The sequence below is a fragment of the Onychostruthus taczanowskii genome, unplaced genomic scaffold, assembly GCF_017590055.1.
Source record: "Onychostruthus taczanowskii isolate IOZ18803 unplaced genomic scaffold, ASM1759005v1 scaffold116, whole genome shotgun sequence".
NCBI lineage: Eukaryota > Metazoa > Chordata > Aves > Passeriformes > Passeridae > Onychostruthus > Onychostruthus taczanowskii.
The window spans coordinates 1,633,697-1,647,215 of NW_024498294.1; the positions used below are offsets into that span (position 1 = coordinate 1,633,697).

The 13,519-nt window shown below is 39.9% G+C and overlaps 1 protein-coding gene across 4 annotated transcripts in view; it reads right to left on the reverse strand.

Moving 5' to 3' along the window:
• IARS1 (isoleucyl-tRNA synthetase 1) overlaps positions 1 to 13,519 on the reverse strand; it is a 92,111-nt gene that overhangs the window by 50,228 nt on the left and 28,364 nt on the right. For all 4 annotated transcript variants that reach the window (XM_041427552.1, XM_041427549.1, XM_041427551.1 and 1 more), the window contains exons 12-14: positions 12,614 to 12,736; positions 11,084 to 11,175; positions 6,626 to 6,724 (exon numbers count right to left, since the gene is read on the reverse strand). In XM_041427552.1, the coding sequence (XP_041283486.1) occupies positions 6,626 to 6,724; positions 11,084 to 11,175; positions 12,614 to 12,736 (314 nt within the window). The remainder of the gene's footprint in view (positions 1 to 6,625; positions 6,725 to 11,083; positions 11,176 to 12,613; positions 12,737 to 13,519) is intronic.

The window sequence follows — 13,519 nt, forward strand, 5'->3', positions numbered from 1 at the left end:
TAAAAATTCCATTTAACAAGCCAAAAAACCCCACGAAGAGCAAAGCAAAACCCAGTCTTTTAACAACATTTATTAACTTATTACAACAGGAACCATCTTCTTTGCCTTCTCAGTCTATGCACCACTCAGCATCCAAGTCACACAAGCAATGTGGGCATGGATTTGAAAAGAACAAATATTGACCACCTTCAACCCCAGAGCAGAACTGAGTCTGCTGACAGTGAGCTACCACAGGCTGAGCCAGTGGGTTCTCACCACTAATAAACACTCAAGAAACAGCATCAATTAAAAGAAAGAAATTTGCTTTCTGACTCTTGTCTCCAGAGGAAAAATGTACAGGATGCAGATAAAAAAATATTCTAAATTATTACATAATCCAGAAGGAAACTTATTAAAAGGATGAAGACATCTACTCCTTTCCTATAGATATATTTTGAAGCATGTTTCTTGTGCTCATAACACAACTGCAAATACTGAACTGAGCCCCTTATTCCACCTGAGAGCTCAGATGTGCTCTGAGCTGGCTCACCGTGCCCCCGTCACGGGATGCAGGAACTGCCTCAAAGCAGCACCATCCCTCTTTTCTGTAAACACAAACAGCACTGCCAAAATAAAACACTGCCCCTGCACAAGCCTCGTGTTTCATCATCAGCTCAACGTGAAAAGCTGTTTTAGATATTACATAAAGATAGGCTAATCCTTCCTCACTCTTCATTGTTCTTCTCACCAGCTAATTTTACTCATTATATTCTCTGCAAAACCACAGCACTTTTATGTATTGGGTAAGATTCACTTCATAATTGCTAATTAAAGGAGTTAAGACTGTAAAGTTGATAAACAAAATATTACCTTAAGCAGTGGGAATTAGGGGACCTAATACCAGATTAAGAACTCTAATACAGCTTTGGTTCTGAGAGGAGGGTCCCAGATCAGTCTTGTCCTTTGGCAAGCTGGTAACTTTTTAAGTGCCACCTGAAATCAGGAATCAGTTTTAAGACTGGAAAAGAGAAAGTTACTCTTGCAGAAGACAGCTGAGTTGTATAAGCAACACCAAAGGTGATGAAGTAGTTATTCTATGTCATCTAACTAAATATGTACAGATTTACTTAAATTCCTAGCATACCAACTGGGGGGTTTATTTTAGGTGTAGAATTTGGCTTTCTTTTTAAACATTAACCAACCCTTAGAAGACAAAGGCTTAAATTCCATTATGTTAATTTACTCTAATAACAAGCCTCCTTCAACATGCCCTCAAATTGATTTTTAATGGTTTTTAATTCAGAGAGATAAAATAAGCAACTATTCATGCCCTTTTGACACTTTAATTAGCGCCAATCTATATCATGGACCTAATTAAACATGGGGGGAGGCGGGAGGGAGGAGAGGGGAAGGGAGGAAAGGTCAGTGTGTGCCAGGCAGAATTTCCACTGCAGCAGTTCTGCTCCTCAGCCTGGGAGAGCTGCTGCAATGGTGCAACCCCACACACCCCACTCGAGCCTGGGCTGCCTGCACCGCTGCATTTTCTGCTTCTGGTGCAGCTTACAGGGGCTAGATAAGCTGTGCTTTCAATCATTCCGATCGCCCAGTGTTTCTCTTGCCTCTTTTCTCCTGGTTCCCATGGCAACCCCCACGTTGTGGTGTGACTGCAATGCTGCTGCAGACGCAGCCCCGGCACCGTCACGCCGCTCCTGGACGCAGCCCTGACCTCCAGCGCAGGCACACACCCACCAAAAACCCTGCTGCATCTCCCTTCCACCACCCAGGCACCCTGCTAATTGCTGCTCAAACTCTTTATCTTATCAACAATCCCTGCAGCCCGAAGCCAGGGAGAAGGGAAGCTTCCTCTTTGCTTCTCCCTGCACAGTTTCCTTGGGAATATTCTAACATTTACTGGCACAAAGTACTTTTGTAGGGCATCAGCACTCAGGATCCATTTCAATCCACATATATCAATGCATTTGCATTCCTGTGACAGTGGCAGACATTCAACACACTGCTCATGTCACAGATTTATCAGCTGCCCAAGAAAATCGCGCTGGAGTTGCTTAGTGAACTGGTATTTGGGAGTTTATTTCATAAGCTTTTTCTTGAAGTTAAAAAAAAAGCTTTTGGTGACCCTTCAGTGGGACTGGAGAGGTACCTCTGCATTCATGGCATCACCAGCAACTTCTGCACAAGAGGCTCAGAGAGGAAACAGCAAAATTAAGGCACAGCAGAACACAAACCATCAAAATCCAGTGAACAAGACTCCAAATGCACTTTTAATCCTCAGCCATGTCTGATAACAGACAGTAATAAAACCTTCTCTAAATTAGACAAACACAAGGCTAACCCTGCAGCAATTTTTTTCCACCTCCTGCTGTAGGCAATGGCACCAATTTCGATTTTTCACGGGAAATGTTGCCATCTAGTGACTCCATATTGCTGTACACATCACAATTGCTACTAGAGGGAGGATCTCATTTGTAGTCACGATTCCACAGTAAGAAAAGCATGACTGATGACTCAAAGAGTTACAATTGCATGGAGATACTAAAGAAAACAAAAAAATAAAAAAATCTGCACACACCATACATTTACAACTGTTCAGATGATTTACATTAATATTAACAAACTAAGAAAGAAAGTGTCCTGAGATTTTCTATAAAATGAAAATAAGCAGCAAAAGAAGGAAAAAGGACTCACTGATTTCCTTCCATTGCTCTACAATCCTGTTATGATTTAAAATTCTGTTGCCCTGCTACAGACTCAGATTCCTCATGTGAGCAAAAATGACAAGTTCAGTAAAATAAACATTTGCTTTCTATTGTGGATGGGCTCCATAACCCACACTGCACAGCCTCAGGGCTTCTGACACAAACTGGCTTCATTCCTGATCACATCTCACCTTTCCACAGGTGGGAGACAGTTTTGTGACCAAAGATTAAAATGACCAGGATCAAAAGCTTCTCCAAAGCTTGATGTGCTCGATGGACACCTAAGAAGACACCTGGGCTCACCCAGGAGCTGCAGGGAGTGAGTGCAAAACTCTCACTTCAGCTTCACTCACAGAAATGTGCTGTGGGTGGCATTTCCAGCAAGCACTAACAGCTTAAGTCATGGAAGTCAGGAAAACAATACCTTCCACCATACATCAAGCTCTTTATTACAGCACCTGAGTTCTTCAGTGGTGAGAAGGTGCCAGAACAAAAGGTTTGGCTTCTTTGAAGTCCCTGACTGTCTCCCATCACTTCTTTCCTTCCACTGATGCTCATTTTTCCACTCCCCCAAGTGCTGCACATCTTATGCAAACAATGTCAGAACTGCACAATGTCTTTAATATTAGAAACCTGGCAACAGTTACAGGTCAATGTTTCAGGAGTTACTGAAGGAGAACTTTAAGTGAGGGAGGTTTAAAATAAAGAAGAAAAAAAAAAGAGTTCAAAGCTGATATTTAAATACAAACTACAGAGTCTTTTCTATCAGTCTGCAATAATGGAAATAAAACATCCACTGCCAGAAGGATGAGCTACAACAGTTTGGAATTCTCATTAGAAGTTGCATGGATTTATTGCTTACAGTAACTTATAAATTTTCAATTTACACCAACTTTGAACACTGATGACAGGAATTAGTCCTATATTGTAATTACAATCTAAGGTGGCCTGGTTTAGTCTGTGGGTACATAAAAAATGCTCTTTCAACAAACCATTTGAGAAAATGATGGTGACAACAATTAAGGCTAAAATCCAGACAGCACCTTGGTGCTGCATCCAACTCTCCTTATCAAGAGAATAGAAAGCCAAGATCTGACAAAGTCTGGATTTTACAGCAGCCAAATCTGCCCCTCTTCATCTCAAATACAGCAGTAGTGGGTGCCTGAATGCCAAATAGAAGATAACCTTTTTAATTTAAAATTTCTTTAAATAAGATCTCAGTTACACAGTAAAGAACATTTAGTAAGGGAAACTTCAATTAAAGGCTGAGCACAGCCCCCTAAATACTGTTCCAATTGTGCATTTTCATCAACATGCAACACAACTTAATTCCCAGTCTGACTGAAATAAGGATGCAACAGAGCAGAGACGGTTTCTTGGCTTCTGGTTTTACAAAAATGCTGGAACATTACTCATGCAACCATTATTGGAAGTGATAGTTAAATTCATTTTGAAAAATGAAAATAGAGTTACTGGTTTTAATAAATTTTGAATGACTGTGGCCTTATAAGTTGGGTAATTCACTAAAAAACTAATTAGAAATGCAATCAGGTTGCAAAGTTTGTCCAAGTATGTTTAATCTATTTCATCAGAAAGGATATCTATCAAGAGGGCAGCTATTCTTAAGGGACAACATACCTATCAGTCATTTACAGGAATAAAAAAAGCAATGCAGTCAAACCCATTTTGTAAAGGTTAATATAGTCTGAAAAGCATTTATCCCAAATTTCCTAATTTTCAGGACATGCTGAAGCCCCAGAGAGTCCAAAAATAAAATTTTTAAAAGCTACATATTATTGCTGTGACACTTTCAGAGATCAAGTCTCTTCAAAAGCAGAAAAAGTAGGTTTTGGGAAGGAAGGAGTTCCCAAAATTTAAATAAATGAATACTGCAGAAGGCCAGCAGTCTCAATGCCCAAGCAAAACTGGCATCAATGGAGAATACATGAAGAAAACCTCAAAAACACTCCCTTACTTTTTATAAAAGCTGAATTTTAAAAGCCAACTTCAAGGTTACCTAGTATTCAAATTACTATGAAATCACACACTGGAAATACATATTATTTATTAATAATTCTGTGATCATACATCTCTACTTGTCGCTATAATCCCAACAAACACTTCCCAAAATCCTTAAGACTACATGGTTTTAAGAGGAGTCCTGAGGAATCAGTTTTATGTTCAGTTATGGAATTGTGTTCAGACTCAGGAATTGCCTAAGGGACAAATGGTTCCTGTCATTCCAAGCATTTTGAAAATTGCCAAATGATGGCATTGCCTGCTCTTCTCACCAACCTTTGCAACAGCAGCTCCAACATTTGCTACCACTTGTATCCCTACTACTCAGCACTAACAAAAAGTACCACTGAACCCCAAATATGTGCATGAGGCAGGGTTCAAACTGATCAGTAATTCTTACTAATTAGTGTCTCTTGGATGAATGAAGGTCACTTAGCAGCTCCTTCCTGAAGCTCTGCTTCTGGAAAAGCAAAACCCATCCATTCAAGCACTTCTTAACAGGATCATTATATTTTTATTTCTGTTCATGTGAAAATTAAATATGCAGGTCTACTGTCATCCCAACAGTGAAAGCATCTTGAGGAAGCTAATTAAAGCTAAGAACAAACACTTTCACCCCCTCTCCAGCTTATTTTTGCCCCAAAGGAGGATCACAGTATGTTCTGCTATGGAAAACAGAAAACAGCATTTACTAATCTCTAAACTCTCCTGACACAGGCAGACTGGGCGTGTGCTGCCTGGCAAAGCCAGGCTGCAGCACTGCTGGGCAGGCTCCCTTCTGGATCACTGACTTTTCCCACAGATCCCAGGATTTACACTGCCTGCACCACGTCAGCAGTTATGCAAAAGCTGCTCATGGAGAATTTAATTGCCAGCTACTGTCCATGAAAAAAAGGCAGCACAAGCTGTAATTGCTCACTGAAGGTTGAGTCACCTTCTTTACAAGAGGCAAATGAGGTGGGAGAGGGGTGGAATCCCAGCTCTCCCTGCAGCCCTCATAAAGAAAGACTGAATGAGGTTGTAATCTCCAAGTTTTCCTCACTCACTGGGAGGTCTCAGCTTCCCAGGCACAAGTGATGGATGACAGGAAGGGAAATACAAATGCAGCTCATGAAAGTGCAGAAGCTAAGGTCCTTTTGTTACTAACACACCACAAACCCAGCCCTGACTCCCTAAAAGGCCACCTGCACCAACAATTGCCTCGTACTGCACTTAATAATGCATTTAAGTTGTTATCTAAAGCTCATCTGCTGTTTTCTACACAAACCTCACACAAGTATTTTTCACACTCCCTATATACATGTCAAGATTTCATTTTTGCCATTAACAGACTTTTTTTCTTTAAACCTGTGTAACTGAGTTTACCTACAACAATTAGGGCAGCTGGGTTGAGCTTTTTGTCGCTTTTTGGGGGAGAGTGGGCGTGGATTTTTTCTTCAAATGCACCTATGATGAACTAACCAACCTTATCTGTAATAACTAGATTAAAAAACCCACAACTTGTCTAAAAATTAGTTTAATTTAGAACAATATATACACAGCACTAAGCTGCCTCTATTACTGTCTCAGGTGGAGGCTTTTGGGAAGCACATCCTTGCTCCTGCAGGATGATTCTCCTCTGCAGTTTCTCTCATGCGGAATTGTTTAGGTTTGCATACCATGATTGGAGGGCACTTTTAATGACCCTGTAGTGTATTTCCCTGTAAATTACTAGGAAATATTCAACCTTGATAGAACTGAGATAAAACACTGTTTAGAACTGGTCCCAGTAGCACTGTCTGAAAAAGAGAGGAAATGTGAAGCAGAGTGAGGATAGGAACAGGGGAATAGCTTTGGAGAGCTCCAGCACACACCCCCTACCCTCCCACTCCAGGGAAAGGAATAAATCAGATTTCTGCAGGACACATTACCAGTAGCACTGGGCATTATTCTCCAGCAGCTTGTCCACCATGTGCTCCACCCTGACAAACCAGCTGGGCACAGCTTTGTAGATCAGCGGAGTATCTGACCTGTGCAGGGAAGGGAATAAAACAAACAAACACATTTTTAAATGCTACGTTATTTATAAAGTGCTCTTTAATATTTATTTTTGCACATGACAGTCTCCTTTTCACAGACTGAGTTCACTGCTGCTGAAATATTATCGCAGTTAAAGGTTGGGGTTTGTTTGGTTTGTTAAATCACATAAACTGTTACACTTATGTGCACTACTATTTTGAAATCTAGTCCTGAAAAAAAACTTTACAGCCTTCAAATCCAGTAATTCAAGGAATTTGTATAGCAAGAGCAATCATGAGAATGTTCAAACGATACCTGAATTTGAAATTTGTGCTCCTACATAGTACAACATGATGAACTTCAGTAACTATTAAAATGAGTCATATTTCAGTCTTCCACATGAGCTCATTCTGCATCACTTTTTATGTGTACATGAGCCTGAAAAGCCAGGGAACATTATGCTGCGCTTTTACTACTTGCATTTAAAATAATAATCACAAATCATAAAGAAGTAACAGTACCTAGGGTTAACCAGAAGGAAATGCCATTCCAGGAGAGGGAAAGCAAGAAATTAGCATATAAAAGAAGTTTTAAATATATCTTAACATATTCCTTACTTCAATAAGGAATAAAAGAAAATCCTTATGGGGGGAGAGTTAGTTTCACAACTTGGGATTGCTTAGAAATGGAGACACAATTGGCCAGAGCACAGATTGAGCAATTTCCTACATTATTTGGGAAAATTGGTATCTCCAAGCATCTGACTGCAGTGCTCCAACCCAGTCCCTGATTTATCAGTTCCATAATAACTGCTTAAGGTCTTGAATAACTGTTCAGGCAGCACATCCTTCTAAAGGATCCTGGGATCTAACAGTGGGCACAGGTCACTAGCAGGAGCTCAGACATTTCTAATCCTTCCCATCCATCCCATTCTTCCATGATGAGGAGGGAGAAGAGCCCTAGAGGATGGGATCTGTCTGTGGGTACAGAGAAGCGAACACCACTGAGATAAGCTCATTCTCCTTTAGCATCAATCCACCCCACAAAATGTTTCTGAAAAACATTACTTTTGTTTAAGTCACTTTGGTTCAGAGCTTGGCAATACACAAAAATTCACCAGCAAAGACTCTGAGAGACTCCTGTTATCTCCCATGTGCAGTCAGCACTACAAACAGCCAAAGTTTAATTCATTTTACTTATATCCACAGCAAGAACACATTTGAAATCCAGCAACTACTGCAGATTATGATGTAAATTAAAATTGCTACTGTGCCAGCACTTGCTAAAGGTGCACCTGCCTGACCCACAAAAGAAAGAAAACTCACAGCAAAGGTTGTTCAGACCTTAAAAGCTGAACTCAGAGTGCACAAAGCCCAACAATAAAAAGCACATTGTTTCTTTTAACACTACGTTTCAAAAGACTTTTCATTTTAACTATAACCTGTATGTTTCCACGTGCTTAAGTGTTAAAGTACCTATAACCTTAAAGGAAATGCTGAAAGCTCAAAGTAATAATAATGTAGCTGTGTCCTAGCTATTAAATGCAAACCTACTGATGGTTTGCTACACAAATTTAAGTCCTAACAACTAAAAAAGGGGAACAGTTGAGTTCACTGCTCACACAGCAGCAAGATCCCAGTAAAAAAGAAAGCATTCCCCAAACTACAAGGTGTTCTGAATTCACCAAGTATCTTGTTTCAGAGGTGCTGAAAAGTGATAAATTGCCATCACAAGATCTTGAGGAACTGGAAACAAGGAGAATAAAAATTTTATATTAAAAATTGATATTAAAAATTCTCACATGGTCTTAGCATGTTGGGAAAGGAAGGTTGGGATAATGGTGGCAGCCCAGCTCTGTGAGGAGAGCAGCAGGTGGGGCTGGCTGGTCCAGGGGCAGAATGGCTTCAGAGGCAGGGAGATCCATGACAAAGGCCCAGCAGGGGAACCATTCCCCAGGCTTTCCACCCAACACCAAGGTTGTAACACCTCATAACCACTCCAAGCACCCAGAGGGCTCTGTTCCTCCTACATGAAGTCACCAGTAAAGGGGAGAGGGCAAACTTTCTCTGAATATTTTTCTTCTGGCTGTACTACCAAGCAGTGCCTCAGCAGGAGACTGGAGAGAACAAAACAATAAAAACTGCCCAAGCAGTGACACCTCCCACGTTTCTGCCCCTCATGACTGGTGAGAAGGTGGAGGAATCCAGATTGAACTGGGTTTTACTGTAGAATTAAATGAGAAATACTCATTGCTGGGTTTTGCTTTCCATCAACACAAGGGGAAAACCACCCAGACAGACCTTAAGTCAAAGTCTGATGCTCACAAAGTTCCTGCCTAACCATTCCTCTCTATCCCAGCTGAACTAAGTTTTGTTCTCCTTACAGACAGGTCATTTAGAAACACATCAGAAGAATAAAATCACATTAATTGTGATCCTGTTCCATTTTCTTGTAATTTAGGAATGAAATGATCAATAATTGAGCCTGTGCTACAAATATGCTTCTTGGCTTTGCCTTCTCTGGCTTGGAAAAGCCAAACCTCCACATCTGCCATCTTCCCAACACTGTTCCTAAAGGAATGGCAGGCAGGAGCTGTGAGGGACACCCCAGCTGTCACGTCCAACAGCTGCTGAACTGTTGCCCAGACAAAGACCCCCAAGATCTCACACGTGCAGAGAGCAGTTTTGACCATGTCCTCCATTTTCAGCAATAAAGACAAATTTAAGTGAAAACTATCTGCTGTGTCCTTACCTAGCTGTTGCGTTTTTCATATTTTAAAGTTTAGTTGACAGAAAGTTACTACACAGAGAAGGACCCTGATTTCATGATACATAAAAAAAGAAGGCAAATTTCTCAACATCCCAAGGATTCAACAACTGCTTGGTTTCAGGGAAAAGCAGTAGTACATTAAGAAGAGTCTGATTGCAAAGTTTTCTTCCATTAATCAAAATAACTTATAACTATGTTCAAAGTTAAGAACTACTCTTCTACTTTTAGCATATTCCAATTATGGTTTGATTTGTGATGGCAGTGAAATGAGCTTTGCAAGTAGAATTCATTGTTCGGTTCTTCCCACCGGATAATTTGCTGCTAGGTGCTGCCTGCAACTTATCATCCATCAACAAAAATGTCAACAGCGTGGCAGGATTAAGGATCTTCTACAGAATCAGCATTTCTGCATCCCTGCTTTTGTCTCAGAAGGCCATGACTGGGTATTTGAGTTGTTGCACAAGAAAAACACAAGCGTTGCTTGATTTTGGTCCTGCCATTTTTCAAAAACTGTCCCAAATCATCAAGGACGTAACACTTGAAGGGCAATTTCCCTTCCTCCTCCAGGCAGCTGCTAGAAACAAACCAATCCTGCTGTTCAAGAGCAAGCAAAGGTTATTTTTGCTATAAATTAAAGATAAATGTACCCTGCTAGAACACTTCACCTGGCAGAGTCAGAGCCAGAGCCAGACAGAGAGATGAGCTTTTATCACAGCTATTTCAGTACAGGTGCTGTATACATCAGATAGGACTCAAAATCTTCAAGCCATTTCAGTAATTAAATTAGATATTTTAATTTAAGTGTGTCTTTGCTCATAATAAGAATTTAATACTCTACTAAAAGGTTACTGAAGATTCTTTTTTTTTAATTTGATATTGTTTGGTGATTTTTTACAACATCAACCGTGGAAATTTCAAACCAGGGAGCACACTAATAAAAACAAGCTTCGTTTCAAGATTAAATCTGTCTAGCCTGTATTCCTCAGAAAGAAAACTTGTTTGTTCACTGATACTGAAGGCCCATGGAGAATTCCACATGGAGACTTCCCCCAGAGACATCCACCTAGGGAGATGTTTCCACATTTTAAGCAACTGGGATTCTTTGAAAGAAACAAGTCATCTTACAAGGTTCAAAAGAGCTATATTTTAGCCATTTTATTCAAAACATACAAAGCTTTAACACAAACATCTAAACACCTTCGGTGATATGCTTATTTGGATACAATTCAAAGGGTATCAAAAAAATCCTTTCCCACCACTCAGCTGCTTCAAAAAATAACCTTTTTACACGAGGTGGTTAGTTAGGAGTTCTACACCGAGAAATGAGCAACACAAACTACAGAAACACACATATAAAATCATAAATAGAAGCTAAATTTCAGCACTACACCTAAATTCATCAGTTTTATGGCAAAAAAAAAAAAGAGAAAAATTCCTTGACAACTAAACCAAACCTGGAGCTCTCCTGAATTAATAATCTCAGTTTGTGTTACTTTTAGTTTTGTCAGGAAAATTAAGTAAGGGAGGGGGAAAATATGGGAGAAAGCTGAAGAATTTCTCAGTTAGAAAGCAGCTCAAGGCAGGTGCAGGTGTGTGCTTACCTCCAGCAGAAGGGGTAGCTGTGCTGGAAGGTGGTGCTATGGATCAGCCGGCCCTTCTCCTTCAGCCATTTGATGATGTGCTTATCTGCATCCTAAAAACACACATTTGCCTTGGAATACACATTTCACTAAGCTACTACAGGATTTGTCTCAGTTACTAAAATTAATTTTTAAAAAAACTATGCATAACCCAACATTTACACACAGACATAAAACTGCTATCAAGTTTATACATTTCCTGCAGGGGCACTGTAAAACACTACATTTGCAAAGTCATTTGCTCTCCAAACCCTGTTTATTTACAGTGTCTTCAATTTGTCTCTGCTATATGGATAAATTAAAATTTATACATTAAAGCATCAGTCCTTTTAACTCTCTTCACACATACACACAACTGTGTGTAAAATTCAAATTTTCTGAAGCACCAATACAAACCAGAAACATTATTTAATATCTAATGACTGAGTCTTCTAATTTTGTGGCAGGAAATCACATAGTGCTTTTTACCTAATATTTAAACTTCCTGATATCACATTCCTCTAAAGTGACTAAATTTCAGAATTTGAAACATATTTCATAGTAGCTCACTAACTAACTGGGATTTACATGCTAAACTGGAAGTGAAAGCTGCATATTGATAATTTAAGACAATCTACTGAACATACAAGTGTCAATAGAACATTAAGGAAAAAAATATACAAATATCTATGAGTGAAAAATTCAGTATCACAAGAAAATTTTCCAAGAGCCTTAAATTCAGATTTTTACCAGCAAGAAGCTAAACATGGAGCCTCCAGTGTCCTCTTATTTGCCTTAATGCATAAAACAGGAAAGAAAGATAGCTGATTGAACCCTCAACTTAATTGGAAAAGACTGTAAAATCTTGCATTGCATTTGTTTACAGGGACATGCTTTATATCAAACTGGAGCAGCAGGGCTAAAAGCAATTTGTTTTCTCAGGCATTGAATTTAAGAGGCACTCCCTGCTAGGGATTTGCATCTGGAGCAATGTGGAGTTCCTGTGGGTTTTTTTTCCCAGGGATTCTCCTGCATCTGCTGGCAAGTAAATTCCCACTGCAACACAGCCCACAAGTGGGGAAATGACTGAATTTCTCCCTCCTAGGGGTCACATTACATTAACTGGCTAGGAGAAACTTAATGATGGCACCTGGAAATTCAGAGTCATCCAGAGGTGAGGGAGGCCCTGCACATGTGCCTGGAGACTCTGGACATGACATTTCTGTCAGGAAGAAGCTCAGAGTGAGGGAGAGGCTCTCTGGAGCAGCTGCAAACAGGATACTCCTCTGCCCTCTCACCACAGATAGATAACAATACTTGCATTTCAACTTTTTTCTCAGCTGCTTAATAAACAATTCCAACCTTGTTGCAAATGTTAAAACACATTTTAATTTATCAAGATACTAGTCACACATTGAAAACAAGCCCACACAGGGAAAGAAAAGAAAGCTTCTACCATACATAAAATGTATCTTGATTAAAGTAGTAATTTACTGTCTCAGGCCCACTGACCTTCACATACTGCCCAGCAAAGTCAGCCACTTCTGCTGTGAAGCAGCCTGATGCATCAACAGGACACACAGGCACAGAGTCCTTCTGAATGATATTAAAATCCATGCAGACTCTGTAATCATCCTGCAAAAGAGACAAGCACCAAGCTGTAAGAATACAAAATACTGGGTAAGATATCCATGCCTTGAAACTGAAATGAAATATTGAACAGAAAATGCGATGACTGGACAAGAATAGCAAAATACTCAGCCTTCACTAATCCCAAATACTTATGAGGAAGTCCTCTTTTATAGGATTGTAGTTTTATTCATGCAGAAAATTATGATTTCTTCAGACTGTCACCTAGTACAGGGGATATGTGCATGTGTTTCTATGCACATCAGTGCATATACACACACGTATTTCATGTATCTAAGTACACACACACAGAGTGAACAGCTTCAGGCAACCATTGCATGGCAAAGGAACTGCAGCCACTCCATCCTGCTCCTGTCCCAGCCAGAGCCTGGATCTGCCCAGCTCTCCAGCCAACAGGGCATGTTTCAGAAAGCAGGTTGTTTTAATCAATCTAATTCTGGCATTTCACGTAAGCAGTCCCATTTTCTGAATGTCTCAACAATCCAAAGCCTTTAAACCTGTATTTCTCAATCTTTTTTGGCCCATAGGCAATGCTACTGACCAAGAACCACACATGGACAACATCATAGTTTTTTTCCTGGCCAGACTCCATTTAGATTTTTAATTTCCTGTAGCAGTAAGGGGAAAAAAAAATACAAAACCAAGAGTTGCTTCAGACTTTCCTGAACATGACTGAACAAAAGTGGCATCAGAGAAAAGATTAAAACAAAATAAGTAGGGGGATAGAAAAGTTCTGATTTTACTTTCCAGGCTGAATGGCAGTAACTC